Genomic DNA, 16,961 nt, shown 5'->3' on the forward strand with positions numbered 1-16,961 from the left:
CGGAGCATGAGCCCCTGCGCTGGGCCTGGGGACGTCTGCACCTAGCTCAGGACGGCCAGGGTTCTGGTGGCCAGTCACCGGCTCTAGGGACTTGCCGGCCGTTCCCCCGGCGCGTAGGTACCGGCAACCCACAGTGCCCCGGCCCTCGTCATGGCAGTTCACAGACGGTGGAGGAAATGGCCGGGCGTGGTAGAGAGGCCTCCTGACACAGGCCTTTGCCTGGGTCGGGGCCACACCTGCAGACCTGCCGGGCCAGAGCATTGTCCTGGACGTGCGAGAAGGTGGGCTTCTGGACGTGCAGGGCAGGTGCCCCACCGTGGCCCGAGGGCAGAGGGCACGTCCCCGCCGAGGGGGCTGCAGCCCCTCTGCGTGTGCAGATACTCGGGGGAGGTCGTGCCACCCCACTGGAGAACCCCGTGCCCGACCGGGGCCCCGGAGCGGCTGTGCACAGAGAGAGCGGTGCCCGCGCCCCCCTCTACAAACACACGTACCCTGGACGTCGCGTGGGGAAAGCCCTCGGGCCCCTCTGGCTGCTCGCCGCCTTCACTAGCTGCCCGGCCAGCACCGGGCGCCCTCGTTATGGGAGAGGAGGCCACACACCTGCGAGAGGGGCCCGACAACCTGGAGAGGGACGGGCTCGGTCCCCTCGGCTTGGCCCTGTCGGCACCTGGGACGCCTGTGCCCTGCCCGCCTGCCGCTTCTGGAGCTCTGGAGAGTTCCAACGACTTCGCCACCTCATGTCCTGGAAGCCTCGGCCCCTTGTGTGTGTGTGCGCAGGGGGAGGGGGGTTCAGTTTTACCGTTCATTCGATGGCAAGCGGTCATCGTGAGATTAGTAACCGTTGTGTTCAAAAAGTACATTCAAGCTTGCCGCGCCGTCAGTCTCAAGGACGGTCAGGTACCTGGAGTCACAGACTTTCCCCACATGACCCGTCATGTCAATCAGACTTAGTTTGTCACCAGCGTTGATAAAAGCAGACCCAGGGAGAGAAGTCGGTCTGGGGTCACGTGCATGGTCTTAACGTGGCGAGTGCTTAGGCTGCGCTGATTATCACAACATCAGGATGGCGGGAACAGTCACAGCCCCCCCGACTTTGCATCCCATTCTGGGGGGGGGGGGGCCTGTGCCTGCTGCCTCGGGGAGCCCCACGCCACCAAGCCTATGACCCTGAAAGGTGGTTGGGGGAGGGGTGGGCAGGTCCTTGGAGAATCATAAGTCTCAAGACAACGTCTGTGCTTTGGGTCCCTGATGGGCTTTGCTCGTGTCACAGCACGTGTCCTTTGTAGCAAATGTGCCGGCTGACTTCTTCCCACCTGCCTTCTTTCCTTGGCTTGTGTTCTCTCCCGCCTCTGCTCCAGCCTCCCGGAGGCTGGGCGGGGGGGGGGGGGGGGGGGGGGGGGGGGGGGGGGGAAGGGGCAGGGTCCTCCAGGGGCACCCCTAGCCCTCCGCCTGTGGCCCCTTTCTCCAAGGTCTGGGACCAGCGTGTAATTCCGAGTCCCTGAGTGCATGGTACAGGGGTCACCTCGCCAAGGCACCTCTCCCCTGTCTTCCTTTAGAAGGGATCAGTCCCCTCCCCCTCATTTATTTAGGTCACTTCTCCCAGGGTGGACTTTGGTGGCTACTGGGTCAGCTCCCTCCAGCCCCTCTACCAGGTGAGGCAGGGAGGCCCAGGCCACTCACTGGGTCCTCCTGTCAGGCCATCGGCCATCTGGCCCTGCCCACAGAGGACCCTCCTCAGCCACCCGTGGGACCGCGGGGCCCACCCTGGGCACCCAAACCCCCAAGGGCCCTCCCTGTGCCCCAGAACTGCTTGCGCCGGGCACTGTGGCGGGAGCTAAGAGCGGCGAAGCCGGGGCTGGCGTGCACCAGGAGGCCGTGAACCCTGCAAGCCTGAGGGGCAGGCCCGAGAAGAGGGGCCTCGGGGGCCAGTTCCGGTAGCTCTTCCAAGAGAGGCCGTCTTGAGGCCAGGCCCCTCGGCAGGCGGCCCGTGTGCCTTGGCGTCAGCGTCTCTCATGTTGATGAAGTGCAGATGTGAGCGCGTCGTGGCGGGGACGACAGGAAGCGCGGAGCTGCAGCGGGCTGGCGGCTGTCCAAAGCCCAGGGCCCCCGGTCCTGCGTGCAGGCCGGTGGCGGGGCTCCCGGGCCCACAGCCTCAGCCCCGCGGCCAGGGCTCGGGCTGTCCTCCCGACACATGCTTGTCCCCTGCTCGTGCGTACGCCCTGCTGGACCCCTCTAGCCTAGGAGTGCACCGGAAACCGAGTCGGGAAAGAGCTGAGATGGGCCGCCGGGTTCCTTTGCTTCTTTGGGTTTTGCCCCTCCATCATACGCAGATGGCAGCCATCTGTGCTCACAACTCGGCAGAGGGTGGGGACACACGAGGACCCCGGGCCCCGGCCCACCCCCACGCTGGTCTCAGCCTCGGGTGGAGAGTACGTTAAAGAAGGCTCTGATGTGGAACGCGTCCGGAAGGGAGGGGGAGCCTGTTTCCATCCAGTACCTCGCGGCGGCCCTGGCTCGTCCGCCTGGCGGAGGAGGGGCAGCGACTCCATCAGTTCCGTGAGCCGGAAGAGAGCTCCTGCGCTCTGACTGCGACCACCAGGCTCACCGGTCACCGCCGGCCCTCCTGGAACCCCGGCCACGTGCTCACGTGCCTCTGCTGACAGGAGGTTCTGCCCTGACAAGCGTCCCCTCCCTCCCCGTTCCTCAGCAGTCCCGCTCTTCACAGGCAAGGCTGCGGTTAGATGCACTGACCACACAGCCGGGGGCCCCAGGGGCGCCGCAGACCCAGCCGCCCCCTCCTTGCCCGCGCTGTGCAGAGAGGATCTGAGTGCAGGGTGCACAGCGCCAGGACCCCTGAATTCTATTGTTTCCCAAGGTGGGAGGGGGAAGCTACCTCAAGGCAGAAGTTTCTAGACCCAGGGAGGGCAGGAGCCCCAGGTCATTGTCGGCAGGAGAGAGGTTGCTGGAAGGTTAAGGTGGGGGGTGGGACCCATGCCTCCGAACCTCCCCTCCTTGGGGCTGCGTGAGGTCCGGGGGATGTGCTGGGACCCCTGCCTCTGTTCAGCCCAGGTGAGGGGCCCTCCGACCCCACGCTGGGCATCGTGCACTGGTCCTCAGTCCATCAGGCTTGGGGCCCCGCACCCCCTTCCCCAGGCCCCTGGGGTGTGAAGGTTCTACGGTCCCCCCTCCCTGTGGCCTTTTCCCTTCTTCCTCGGCCCAGCTGAGGGCACGGACAGGTGTGTTCCAGAGGAGCATTTGCACAGCAGAAGGCCATCAAGGCAGGGAGGAAAACGTCCTGAGCACGTCCCTGGCCCTGTCGGCTGCAGAGGACACGCAGGTGGCCTTCAGCCCCGGGAAGAGTCGGGGCCCCGGTTTGCCGTATCGCCGTGCCGAGGAAGCCCGTCCGGCACGCGTCTCTGTGGGGCTGGTGGCGCGAGGGCCCCAAGCTGACACGGCTGCCGTGTCCCCCGCACAGCGAGGCAGTCTGGGAGAACATGGCCCGTGTGTGCGTGAAGACCCAGCGGCTGGACGTCGCCAAGGTGTGCCTGGGGAACATGGGCCACGCTCGCGGAGCCCGAGCGCTGCGCGAGGCCGAGCAGGAGCCAGAGCTGGAGGCCAGGGTGGCCGTGCTGGCCATACAGCTGGGCATGCTGGTGAGTCCGGCAAAGCCCCAGGGCGGGCGGGCGGCGCAAGGGCGGGGGGCTGCCCTGCGGCAGAGGTAGGGTTGCGGCTGGCCCCACTGGGGAGGCCATGGCGTCTGCTCCTCTGGGTCACTAGCTTCCGCCAGAAAGCAGAGCGAGGCCCCTGAGGCGCCACCGAGGCCTGTGTCCTCCTCCGCTGTCCTCCCCGTCTCAGGCACGTGCGTGAAACTCCCAGGCCGTCATGCACCTGGGAGACCAGGTGGGGTTGGGGTCCGCAGGACGGTGCAGCAGGTGGGGTCTCCTCCCCGGCATGCAGGGGCAGCCCCCCAGCCTTCCTGGCTGATGCTTCCTCCCCGCGGGACACACTGCCACGCTGGCCTGGGCATCGCCGCCCCCAGGGGACACCAGCAGGCTTCCTGGAGCCCGAGGGCCCACGCTCGCTCTCCCCTCTCCAGGAGGACGCCGAGCAGCTGTACCGGAAGTGCGGCCGCTACGACCTCCTCAACAAGCTGTACCAGGCGTCCGACCAGTGGCAGAAGGCCGTGGAGGCAGCGGAACTGCGGGACCGCATCCACCTGCGCACCACCTACTACAACTACGCCAGGCACCTGGAGGCCAGCGCCGACCGCAGCCTGGCCCTCAGCCAGTGAGTGAGGGCCCGCAGGGAGGGCCGGGAGGGGCCCGCATGCCCCTGCTTCATTCTCTGCCCCGGGGAGGGCCTTGGAGGCACTCAGAAGAAGCTTGTAGGCTGAGGCACCGCCTCAGAGCAGGTGGCAGCCTTCTGGGTGGGAGGCTCCACAGGGCAGCTGGAGCTCAGTCTCGTCAGAACCTCAGGCCCCCGAGCGTCTCGCGCTGGGCTCCAGTCTCCGGGCCTGGGGTCGCCGGCAGCGCTGAGACCACGGGAGGAGCCACTGCCCCGCTGGCCTTGCAGCTACGAGAAGTCGGACACCCACCGCTTCGAGGTGCCCAGGATGCTCTCGGAGGACCCACAGTCCCTGGAGCTCTACGTCAATAAGATGAAGGACAAGTGAGTGTCGCCGCCAGGTGGTGGGCAGACGCAGGGTTGGCCGTGGTGCCCAGGGGCATCCTGCCGCTGCTCCCGTAGGGTGGGTGGCGGGGTGGGCGGAGCATGAGGCATCCGTGCTCTCCTGCCGAGCTGCGCCCTCCTGGCTGCCGGTGGCGCTGGGGTGCCAGGGCTCCTTTCCAGGGTGTGCAGGCCCTGAAGGGGATCGTGGGCTCCCCCCAGGACCCTGTGGCGGTGGTGGGCCCAGTACCTGGAGAGCCAGGCAGAGATGGATGCCGCACTGCACTACTACGAGCTGGCACAGGACTACTTCTCCCTGGTCCGCATCCACTGCTTCCAGGGCAACATCCAGAAGGTAGACGCCTCTGGGGCGCCTGGGGGCTCAGTCGGGTAAGCCTCCTATCTCGGCTCAGGTCATGATCTCATGGTTCGTGGGGTCCAGCCTCGCGTCGGGCTCTGTGCTGACGGCTCGGAGCCTGGAGCCTGCTTCCGATTCTGTGTCTCCCTCTCTCTCTCTGCCCCTCCCCTGCTCACTCTCTGCATCTCTCACTCTCTCAAAAATAAATAATCATTAAAAAAAATAATAAAGAAGGTCGGAGGGGGCAGGGGGCAGGCCTGGCGGGCGTGGGGAGGCAGAGACATGGCCCCAGGGCTCCCTGCTCTCTTTCCAGGCTGCTGAGATCGCAAATGAGAGCGGAAACTGGGCCGCGTCCTATCATCTGGCCCGCCAGTACGAGAGTCAGGAGGAGGTGAGGCAGGCAGTGCACTTCTACGCGCGCGCACAGGCCTTCAACAACGCCATCCGCCTGTGCAAGGTAGGCGGCCGGCCGGCGTGCAGCCCCCGGTGGCTAAAGCCGGGCAGGTGGGAGGCTCCGTCCAGGTCACTTCAGAAAGAGGAGGGAGTTGTATCGCGAGGCCCTATTCCCCACCCCGGCCTGTTTCCACCACGCCCGCCTCACTCTGGGCGCCGGGAGTGTCCGCCCCCCCATCCGCCTGCCACAGCCTCCTTGGCGGTGTTTGCAAAAGCGAGCACTCAGGCTGGCTTGGCGCTTGGGGCCTGTGCACAGCAAGAAGGGACATTCTGAGTGGGCGAGAGTGCCCCCACCCAGCCTGGAGAGCCCTCGTGTCAGATAGGTCCTACAACATTGTTAATAGGAAGAGAAGGGAGCCCCCCCAGAATTCTGTGTGCGGACCCGGGGAGACACTCGACACTGGAAACTACAGTCATGTAGACCAACAGCGTGCCGGGCAGGGGCGGTGGGCTCCTCGGGCGCCCTCAGCACAGTGCACAGGAGGCCCTGGCGACCCCGTCCCCGCAGGAGAACGGCCTGGACGACCAGCTCATGAACCTGGCCCTGCTGAGCTCCCCCGAGGACATGACGGAGGCTGCGCTCTACTACGAGGACAAGGGCGAGCACGTGGACAGGGCGGTGATGCTGTACCACAAGGTGAGCCAGCGGCCGGGTACCCCGGGGCCTGCCGCCGTGCCGGGGGCGCCACTCGGGCGTTCTCGGGACCTGGGGCCTGGGCGGCCGCTCAGAGTGCCCCGCCATCCACAGGCCGGCCACTTCTCCAAGGCTCTGGAGCTGGCCTTCGCCACCCAGCAGTTTGTGGCCCTGCAGCTCATAGCGGAGGACCTGGACGAGAGGTCGGACCCTGCCCTCCTGGCCCGCTGCTCGGACTTCTTCCTTGAGCACAATCAGTACGAGAAGGCGGTGGAGCTGCTCCTGGCCGCAAAGAAGGTACGGCCTGGGGCCCCCGCGTGGCGCCCACTCAGGCACCGAAGCCCGGGGCCACCTTTTCCAGACACGGTGGATGTAGCTTTGCCGTCTCTCATGGTTACGGTTTCACAAGAAGGCTGTGGCTCTGGCCTGTCCTGGGGGTGTTGGAGCCTGGGAACGGGCTCACCCGTGCAGCCCCTTCGTGAGTCTTCACGTCGTAACCAGGGCGGCGTGCTCGTCCTTTCCGTGTGTGCGGCAAACACACGTGACATCAGATTTAGCATCTTAGCTATTTTCTAAGTGTGTTTAAAAAGTTTTTTAGCTTTATTTATTAGAGAGAGAAAGAGACAGAGCATTCACACGCAGGAGGGGCAGAGAGAGAGAGAGAGAGAGAGAGAGAGAGAGAGAGAGAGGGAGGGAGAGGAGAGAATCCCAAGCAGGCTCCGTGCTGTCAGGGCCCAACATGGGGCTCAAACTCACGAATCATGAGATAATGGCCTGAGCCAAAACTAAGAGTCAGACACTTAGGCGACTGAGCCCCCCGGTGCCCTGCTCTTTCTGAGTGTCAAGTGCGTTGACATTGTGGTGCAGTCTCCACGTACCTCCTTTCATCTTGCAAAACCAAAGCTCTGTCCCCCTGAAATGCCAGCTGCCCATCCTCCCCTAGCCCCGGCACCCACCCTCTACCTCCTGTGTCTATGAATTTGACGACTCCGGAGACCACACGTAAGTGGAATCGTACAGGATCTGCCCTCGTGGGTCCGGTTTGTTTCACTGAGTGTCGTACCGTCAAGGTTCATCAGTGCTGTAGCAGGTGTCAGAACCTCCTTCCTTTTTCAGGCCAAGTAGTACTCCTTTCCGCATCGGCATTGCCTCGCGTTTCCCTGCCCTCGGACACTGGCTCGCCTCCACCTCTTGGCTCCTGTGAATACTGCTGCTGTGAACACGGGTGTACAAATCTCTCTCCAACCCTGCTTTCAATTCCTGCAGGCATTTACCCAGAAACGGAATTACCAGACTATCTGGCAACTCGGTTCTAGTTTTTTGAGGACCCTCCAGAACGTCTTCCACAGCCGCTGCCCCGGTTTTCATTGCCAGCAGCCGTGCACAGGGCTCCCATCCTGCCACGTCCTAACCGTCACTTGTTGGTAGCACTCTCAGGCGTGTTGCAGCCATACTCTACGTAGAAGGCTTGTCCCTGATAGCCACTGAATGGAGATGAAGAAAACTGTTAGCCATGGGAAATCAGCCTGTCCAAATTGAAAGTTATTTCTTCCTGAAGCCAGAATTGTGCTTGTAGCTTCGTGCCTCCCTGGTGAGCGACACGAGAATTTTCGCCCAAGTAAGAGGCACGTGCCGGGTTCATGGCCAGACCCAGCAGATAGATGCACATGTCCACCCTGCCTAAGGCAGCCCCAGGCCTAATCTGAGCCAGCAAAAACACCACAGGGCTTTTTCTAGCCAGGTAAGTGGATTCTGTAGTTTCACGGTGCAACCCAGATAAGCCAGAACAGCCGGGAAATTTTTAAAAGAAGATAAACAAGCGGTGACAAGGCCCCAAGATTGTAAAACGCATCGGAGATAGAACACTTGAGGTCGAGTCCATGAGCAGGCCTACGGGTCAGTGGAAAATATTAGAAAACCCAGAAGGAGAACCATTTACATAGGCACATCTAGCAGGTGCTGAGGAGCACTTCACAACGGGGGGCAAAAGGTGAACCGTCCGCTCAAAGGGGTTGATGCAACGAGGCAGCCACTTGGGAAAACACGCAAGTAAACCCTCTTCGTCTCCTGTGTCCCAGCAAGTTCCAGATGTGTCTACGATTTAAGTGTGCCAGTGAAACGGCAGCCAGCACCGAAAGCCACGGGACGTCTCGTACTGTCTGAAAACACAGAAGGTGTGTTCTGAGTAGGATTCAAAATCCAATGGGAAAGACTCATTGATGTAACCAAATATAAATTTGAAAATAACACATGGAAAAAACACCATAAAAAAGTAAAGGTAAATAATAAAATGAGAAAAGATATGTTCTACCTCTATCCCAAAGTGTCCTGTTCCTAATATGTATGGAGTTCCTATAAATAGTAGGAAATTTACCAACAACTCACAAGGAAAGGACAAAGATTATGGACAGTTTCTTTTAAGAAGGAAATGTAGGTGGGGACGCCTGGGTGGCTCTGTCAGTTAAGCATCTGACTGTTGACTTCAACTCAGGTCGTGATCCCAGGGTCTTGAGTTCGAGCCCCATGTCAGGCTCCTTGCGGATGGCTCGGATTCTCTCTCTCTCCCCTCCCCCCCAAAATAAATAAGTAAACTTAAAAAAAAAAAAAAGGAAGGAAAGGTGGGTGGTTCCAGCACATCAGATTCTTAGCCTCGTTCGTAATAAGAGAAATACAAATCAAAACTCACGGAGATCCCGTTTGTCCCGGATTCCACCCATGAAGGTGAAAAGGTAAGCAAACCCCCTGGATTGTCGTGGGACACAGGTGTGCTCTGGCAGGACAGGAACGCGGCAGGCACTGCCCATCCCGGCCCGGGATCAGTCCCAAGAGCGCACTGGCAGGCGGCCGTGGGAGTGGCGCGCCAGGGCTGTACCCGCGTGACGAGGCAGGTGTGCACCTGTGGGCGGGGCGGCGAGGAGCCAGCGTCCTCTTGTGGTGGAGCACCGCGCAGCCATCCAAACCACAGAGGTGGCATCTCCTCCAAGACCTGCCCTCAAGTGAAGGATACAAAGTTTCCCTTAAATTTTTAAGAAAATTAATTCAAACCCTTAACTTAAAAATTTGAGAAGAATCGTGGAAGAAAATCAATTTCTGGCTTCTCTTTCCTCCCACAAGCAGGACAGTGTGCTCTGGGGCTCCCCGCCCCCCACTTGCCCTGCATAGTGCATGGCATGACACGGTCACCGGGCTGAGCATCGGCCTCTGCGTGGTGAGCCGCTGCCCCCCAGGCCCCGTGGTGACCACCTCTCCCGCCCCCCCCCCCCCCCCCCCCCCCGGCCGGCGCCTTGCAGCACCACGAAGCCCTGCAGCTCTGCCTGGAGCAGAACATGACCATCACTGAGGAGATGGCTGAGAAGATGACCGTGCCCAAGGACTCCAAGGACCTGTCTGAAGAGTCTCGGCGCCAGCTGCTGGAGCAGATCGCCAACTGCTGCATGCGCCAGGGCAGCTACCACCTGGCCACCAAGAAGTACACGCAGGCGGGGAACAAGCTCAAGGTGAGCACGCCCGCCGGTGGGGTGGCACCCATGTGCCCGTGAATCGCGTCTCCGCTTGCCCCAAGTTTAAGCGAGCTTAAGCCCGACCGACTTTCCCTGCCCGGGCTTGCCTGCGTCCTGCGGGGACCAAGGAGCCCTGAGCTCCCTCTGGTGGTGAAATCCTCGTGAGCCCGCCTGGCGCTTCCCCGTCTAGGCCATGAGAGCGCTGCTGAAGTCGGGGGACACGGAGAAGATCGTGTTCTTTGCGGGCGTCTCGAGGCAAAAGGAGATCTACATCATGGCTGCCAACTACCTGCAGTCCCTGGACTGGCGGAAGGAGCCGGAGATCATGAAGACCATCATCAGCTTCTACACCAAGGGGCGGGCCCTGGACCTCCTGGCCAGCTTCTACGAGGCCTGCGCCCAGGTACACGCCCTCCGCCCGGTCCCCGGTCCCCGGTCCCCCCCGCCCCCGGGGCAGCTCGTGGACCCCTGCGGGCCCTGACGGGTCTCCTCCTTGCAGGTGGAGATCGATGAATACCAAAACTACGACAAAGCCCACGGGGCGCTGACCGAGGCCTACAAGTGCCTGGCCAAGGCCAAGGCCAAGAGCCCCCTGGACCAGGAGACCAAGCTGGCTCAGCTGCAGAACAAGATGGCACTGGTGAAGCGGCTCATCCAGGCCCGAAGGTGCGTTCACAGGACGGCTGCACCTCGGACCCCACGGAGCCCCCAGGCTCCCCCTCACGGCTGGGAACCAGACCCGGGTGTCACATGCAGCCAGCACTCAGCAGGGAGCCCCGTGAGCCCTGGGTGGGATGTGGCGGGCATTCTGCGGGGGTGGGGGCCCCGTGCACCCTGGGTGGGATGCATGGACGTCATGTTGCGTCCTTCACACTAAGTTCCTCCTGGGGAATTCTCAAACCTAGGTGCATTCCCAGGCCAGTTCCAGAAAAAAACAGAGAAGTCTGGGGTGGGGGCAGTGAGGCAGATGTGGGTCAGGAGAGCATGTGTGTGAGGGGAGCCTGGGGCCTTCTAAAGTGTGTGCAGAGCTCCAGCTTGATGTTTGGGAGCCGGCGGGCCACCACAGCACCCAGTGGTGCGGGGACGGTTTGAAGGGCGCTTGCAGGCAGCAGGTTGTTGCTGTTTTTAGGAGAGACCATGTAAATTCGGACCTGATGCCAGTTTTTATCTCCTGGCAACCCACCCGGCTTTGCCAGGAGCCCACTGTGTGGGCAGCAGGGCTCGGCTCATGCCTGAACCAGTACAAGCCTTTTCCTCATCTGGGAACAGGCTTTTAAAAGAAAAGTTGCAAAAATATTTTGAACCCCTTGTACAAAGTGGGGATCCCTGCTTGGATACGTAAGTTCTGGAATATCTGCTACGCCTGGGCTGCGGGAGGGAGAGAGCAGGACATTGGGAAGCAAGGAGCAGGGCACCCTGGAGCTCCTTCCTGGTCCCCCCGCCGCTTACACCACCCCTGTTCGGCGACGGACCCCGGAGCCCAGCGTGTCGTGTCCAGCGCGCCGCTGCGCTGGTCTTCGCTGGTGCTCACCCCCTGCCTGACCTCCTCGGGCAGGGCGCCCTGCATCCCCCTGCATCAGTGTCCCCCTCCAGACTGGTGGGCCGGCAGGGATTGGGGTGACAAGCTGAGTGTAGCGCGGTAGCAGGAGTGCGAGCTAGCCCAAGTTTCCATTCAACGAATCGGTGAGTTTATGAATGAACTCAGTAATGAATCAGTTTAATTCATGGGAATTAACTTCACAAAAGTTTCTGCCGCGGACTCCAGGAGCTCCTCATTCAGGTGGGGAGGCTGCTCTGACCCCTGACCCCTGACCCCGGCCGTGTTCCTGCTCTGGGCAGGACATATGCCGAGGACCCTAAGGAGGCGGTCAAGCAGTGTGAGCTGCTCCTGGAGGAGCCCGAGCTGGACAGCAGCGTCCGCGTCGGGGACGTCTACAGCTTCCTGGTGCAGCACTACCTGCAGACGGAGGAGTTCCAGGCGGTGAGGCGGAGCGGGGGCGGGGGCGGGGCTTCCGGGAAGGGGCGGGGCTTCCGGGGAAGGGGGCGGGCTCCGCTTCGCGGCCGTCCCCGCCCTCTGAGCCGCAGGTGTTTCTCCTGTGTTTGATTTTTCAGCCTTTTTTATTTGGAATAATTTCAAACTGAGAATTACAAGAATAAGAGAACCCACACATAACCCCTCATCAGATTTGGCAGGTTTAAACATTTTGCTATGTTTACTTACTCATTTTACGTGTGTGTTTTCAAATTTCTGTTTTCTGCCTAACATGGGTATTTTTCTGAGCTCTCTGAGAATCGCAGGCGCCCTGCCCTTCCCGCTTGGTTCGCAGACACTCGGGTAGATGCCCAGGGCTGGGATGGTGGGGTTGTGTGGTAAGTGTGTGTTTAACGTTTTAAGAAACTGCCAGACTTCTTCCTTTTTGTAGTGTCTTTTTCACCGTTGGTTTCAAGGTTATTCTAGCCTTATAAAATGCACTGGGGAGCATGCCCACCTCCCGTATTTTCCAGAAGAGTTTATGTAAGATTGTTGTGATTTCTTCCTTCCTTGATAGAATGCCTACCTGAACCCACCTGGCCTGGAGCTTTCTTTGCAGAAGGGTTTCAGTGATTCATTTTAGCAGAGCACTTCTCAGACATTTTGGTGTCTGGACCCCTTTGCACTAGGAAAGTTATTGAGGACCCAAAGACCATTGGTCTGTGTGGGGCGCACCTACCAGGATTTACTATTACCCAATAAAACTAATGTAAAAATATTCATTAATTCACTTAAACCCGCGATATGTTAACATAAGTAACATTTTCATTGAAGCAATTTTATATTTTTTATATTTTGCAAAACAACTTGAGTGAGGAAAGTAGCACTATGTTACATGTCTCCAAATCTCTCGTCCGGCTAAATCCGATGGGATCAGTTTCTGCTTTTGCACTCAATTTGGTAAAATAGGGTTTTTCTTAGCTGAAATATATGAAGAAAATGTAGCCTCACAGCAATACGTAGGTGAAGGGGCCTCTTCAGACACGTGCAGGCCACCTTTGATGCTGCGCCACAAGTCAACAAGTGGTAATTCTTTTTTTTTAATGTTTATTTATTTTTGAGGACAGAGGATTTGAAGCAGGCTCCGTGCTGAGAGCAGAGAGCCCAATGTGGGGCTCGAACTCACGAACTATGAGATCATGACCTGACCTGAAGTCAGCTGAGCCGCCTAGGCGCCCCAGGTGGCAATTCTCAAAAGTTAGTTGCGATGTTGGAATGCTGTTGTATTCTGTCACATTTAAAACTGTATGGTCTGTCTCAGATCTTTTACACACGCATCGTTTTATGACATCATGTTGTTTGCAGAGTTAGAAGATGTTGACACGTTTCATTATACGTATCAGAATACCATATTTGCAGAAATCACCACCAGCATCGTCAGAAAATAGGGCATTGGGAAGACGTCCGGCTCGTGGTGGCCGATACGTAAGGTTTCTGAAATCCTTCCGTTTGAAAGCTCAGATTTTATCCTTGGCAAAACTATTGCCTGTTACTCTTTTCCTTGATGTGGTGGCCCCCTTGGTTCCTTTTTGAGACAGTCTGCCACGAACCCGAGTCTGAGTAGCCACGCTTACCTGCAGTCACGTTTACAAGTAAAGGCGGTATTCTATGCGCGAGCGGCCACTTTTGCTCACGACCTCCAAAGCTGTGCCTCGTCTCTGCGCACGTTCGGTACGACCCGTCTTTCACTTCCGCCATCCTGGTGGGTGCGTCGCGGTAGCTCATGGTGGTTTCAGTGCCCCTCTCTCTCTGACCTCCGGTGTTGCGCAGCTGCTCATAGGTTCGTCTCCTCCTCCAAGTGCCCGAATCCTCCCCTGTCAGTTTGTTGGGGGTTTGTCTTCTCACCGTTGCTTGTGGCCCTTATGAATTCTGGGTACCTTTCCTTTACCAGCGTGTGACCACTAGTGCTTTCTCCCTGTCTGGGGGAAATTCCCTCCTGTCCCTCTCTCCTCTCCTTACGGAACTCCAATTATCTGTGTATACTATCCCCTGGTTCAACTGATTGTCCTGTTTTTTTTCCAGAATTCTCTCTGGTTTTCATTTTTGGTGGTGGCTTTTACTGTTGCTTCAAGTTTACCAGTCCTGTTCAGTACTCTGATGTTGCTCCTGGGCCTGTATTACACCTGCTGTTATAATTTTCCCCACTAGTAGCTTCTGGATCACATCGAGTTAGCTCCCTTGTCTTTTCTCTCGAGTTTGGTCACATCTTGTTGTTGTTCCTTACGTCTAGCAGTTCCTGGACGTTATGGATAAACCACCATAGAGACTCTGGATTTTTTAGGTTCCTTCCTTCCTTCCTTCCTTCCTTCGTTTCTTCCTTTCCTTCCATCCTTCCTTTCCTTCCTTCCTTCCTTTCCTTCCTTCCTTTCTCCCTCCCTCCCTTCCTCCCTCCCTCCCTCCCTTCCTCCCTCTCTCCTTCCCTTCCTTCCTTCCAGCATTGCAGGCAACAACAAGAGCCTCTATGCTCAGCACATCACCTTGGGCTGGGCTTGAAGTCAGCGCCTATCCCCACCACATGCAGCATGTGCTAGCTAGGTTGACCAGGGAGCCGCGTTCATGCTCAGGGTGTGAGCTCCCCTCAGTGAGTGTCTTCTGACGTCTCCTCACTTCTGGCGGCTGCAGTTGACCTCAGTTCTGGTTCTGGTTCTTCGAGTCAGTGAGGGTGGGTTTTCTATGTGACATTCAGCTTCCCACAGTGGCCCTTGTTTGGAGCCTGTGGGACTTAGCAACCTTAACTTAGAAGAAACAAACATGAGTGGTGAGGTGGACAGACCTAGGTCTCCTCCGGGCAGGGCAAGAAGGCCCCTGTCGCTGCTCCGGTGTCTCCCATGCTCCCTCGCACTCACCTCACCACCGCGTCGGAGCCCAACCCCAAGGCCCCTGACCCTGGTCAGTGTCCTCAGTGGCCAGGACATCCAGGAGCACTTCTGTCTTTGTCACCCTTCAGCTGTGTCTGGTGACCGTGCCTGCCTTCTGGAAACTGCTTCCTTGCCCGTGCCGACACCAGCTGTGCACACGGAGGGTGACGCCCCTGGGCCACAATGCAGCCCTGCGGTCTCTGGCAGACCCCACCCCGGGGGGGCACGCCCTCAACTCCCCTCACTCCCGAAGCTCAGAGCCCTGGCACTGGCCTTGGCCTGCCTTGTGCTTGTGTCCCGTGAGCCCTGCATGATGCCTGGGTCACACAGGCAGTGGACACATTCTCGGGAAATCTCTTCCTGTGCGGGTGTCCCCCCACCTCGCTTGAGAATGCCAGAGGGCTTGCATTCTGCCCATCCTCCGTCCTTCCAACACTCATGGCTCACCTTTCTACTTTCATCTTTCTCTCTTACTTTTTATATCTTGGTTCTGTCTGCTCAAAAGAAAATTGCTCAGGAAATTTATCATCTTTAAGAAATGCTAAGATTAAGGGCACCTGAGTGACCCAACCTGTTGAGCATCTGACTTCAGCTCAGATCATGATCTCATGGTCTGTGACTTTGAGCCCCATGTCAGGCTCTCTGCTGTCAGTGCAGAGCCCGCTTCAGATCCTCTGTCCCCCTCTCTCTGCCCCTCCCCCCGCCCAAACCAAACATTAAAAAAAAAAGAATACTAAGATCTGGAGCACCTGGTTGGCTCAGTCAGTTAAGCGGCTGGCCCTTGATTTTAGCTCAGGTCATGATCTCACAGTTCATGAGATCAAACTCAGTGTCGGGGTCTTTGTGGACAGTGTGGAGCCTGCTTCGGATTCTCTCTTTCTCCCCTTCCCCCGCTCACACACATGTGTGCTCTCTGTCTCTAAAAATACACTTTATTTATTTTTTAAATGTTTATTTGAGAGAGAACAAGCAAGGGAGGGGAAGAGAGAGAGGGAGACACAGAATCCGAAACAGGCTCCAGGCGCTGTGATGTCAGCGCAGAGCCCGACAATGGGGCTAGAACTCATGAGCCTGATCATGACCTGATCCAAAGTCAGACACCCAACTGACTGAGTCACCCAGGTGCCCCTCAAAATACACTTAAAAAAAAAATTAAGATCTGATCTTTCCCATAAACAGTTTCAAAGCTCCTAGAAATTTTGATCACATCTGAGCTGATATGAAGTGTACCTTGGGAGTGGGCCTTAGAAGCCACATGGGACCCTGTTCCTCCCCTCATTCTTGTGTGTGGCCCTCCCTGTGGGTGCAGCAGGTGTTAGCAGGTGCAGGCAGGCCTGGGCAAATGTGAGCAGGCATGGGCAGGTGAAGGCAGGTGTGGGGCAGGCGTTGGCACGTGTGGAAGGGGGACAGGTGTAGGCAGATGTAAGCAGGCACAGCAGGCGAGTGACGGGCCTGGGCACATGTGGACAGGTGTGGGTCCTCGAGCACAGGCCGCTCACGGGACTCTCCGGGGCAGCTGGCTGGACCTGTTCGGCCGGGAGTGCTGATCACAGCTGACAGCATTGACAGAAGCTTAAAGTCAGACACCTTGGAAAGGCCGTGCAGTCACAGACAACTGCCCTGTTGGGAAGGTGTCCCTCACCACCTGGGGCGGGTGCCCAGGAAGCTCCGTGCCCCGGACTGAGGGGGTGGCTCCCCTGGTTCTCACTGCGGACTAACCCGGTAACGACTGTCCCCACCCAGGCATACAGGTATCTGGAGGAGATGCGGAAGAAAGTGCCCTCCGCCAACATGTCCTACTACGTGAGCCAGCAGACCGTGGACGCCGTGCACCGGGGCCTGGGCCTCCCTGTGATGCGCGCCATGTCCGGGCGGGTCCACCACAACAGCGTTGACGACCGGAGAGAGGCAGATGAGGAGGTGCAGGAGGAGGAAGAGGACAGCGAGCCCTGACAGCCGCTACTGCTCCCCCAGAACCTGCCAGGGTTCATGGCAAGAGCCTGACTTTCTCGTTGAAATGACAGCTGTGTCTGACACCCCAGGGCACCGGCTGTCCTGCTCAGAAGGGGCCCTGAGGTCCCTTTCCTGCCCAGGGACTTGGTTCCTCTTCTCCAGGACTGTCTCCCAAGCATAGTCTGTAAAGCCTAAAAACCTTGTGGAACTCGATGGACTGCAGATATTAGCGTGTTCACTGCGCCTCGTCCCAACACCCAGGCGAGTTCCAGGAGAGCACGTCTCACGGCTCCCGGCAGGACACGCCATCCCTGACCACGGGGCCCAGCGTCCACTGGAACAGAGACATAGGGGTGGCCAGCACGGGTTGGGGGGGGGGTGCAGTTGTCTGCACGAGGCAGCCTGGTGGCTCCGTCCACGTGGGCGTGTCCCATCACCAGCCCCCACCATGAAGGGCTGGCCCCACGACATGTCCGTGCAGGGAGGGGGACCTTGGGGTCTCCCACCC

The 16,961-nt window shown here is 58.9% G+C and overlaps 1 protein-coding gene and 1 non-coding gene across 8 annotated transcripts in view; one reads left to right on the plus strand and one right to left on the minus strand.

Moving 5' to 3' along the window:
- IFT140 (intraflagellar transport 140) overlaps positions 1–16,666 on the plus strand; it is a 76,702-nt gene extending 60,036 nt beyond the window's left edge. For all 7 annotated transcript variants that reach the window (XM_047837547.1, XM_047837544.1, XM_047837546.1 and 4 more), the window contains 12 exons: positions 3,476–3,653; positions 4,097–4,287; positions 4,573–4,668; positions 4,888–5,020; positions 5,337–5,480; positions 5,985–6,113; positions 6,225–6,407; positions 9,401–9,607; positions 9,801–10,013; positions 10,110–10,276; positions 11,450–11,591; positions 16,244–16,666. In XM_047837547.1, the coding sequence (XP_047693503.1) occupies positions 3,476–3,653; positions 4,097–4,287; positions 4,573–4,668; positions 4,888–5,020; positions 5,337–5,480; positions 5,985–6,113; positions 6,225–6,407; positions 9,401–9,607; positions 9,801–10,013; positions 10,110–10,276; positions 11,450–11,591; positions 16,244–16,453 (1,993 nt within the window). In that variant the 3' untranslated portion in view covers positions 16,454–16,666. The remainder of the gene's footprint in view (positions 1–3,475; positions 3,654–4,096; positions 4,288–4,572; positions 4,669–4,887; positions 5,021–5,336; positions 5,481–5,984; positions 6,114–6,224; positions 6,408–9,400; positions 9,608–9,800; positions 10,014–10,109; positions 10,277–11,449; positions 11,592–16,243) is intronic.
- On the minus strand, positions 951–1,082 carry LOC125154874 (small nucleolar RNA SNORA72). The gene has a single exon (XR_007147965.1). It is a non-coding gene; the product is annotated as a small nucleolar RNA SNORA72 (small nucleolar RNA).
- Positions 16,667–16,961: the final 295 nt, after the last annotated feature.

The sequence above is a fragment of the Prionailurus viverrinus genome, chromosome E3 (assembly GCF_022837055.1).
Source record: "Prionailurus viverrinus isolate Anna chromosome E3, UM_Priviv_1.0, whole genome shotgun sequence".
Classification (NCBI taxonomy): Eukaryota; Metazoa; Chordata; class Mammalia; order Carnivora; family Felidae; genus Prionailurus; species Prionailurus viverrinus.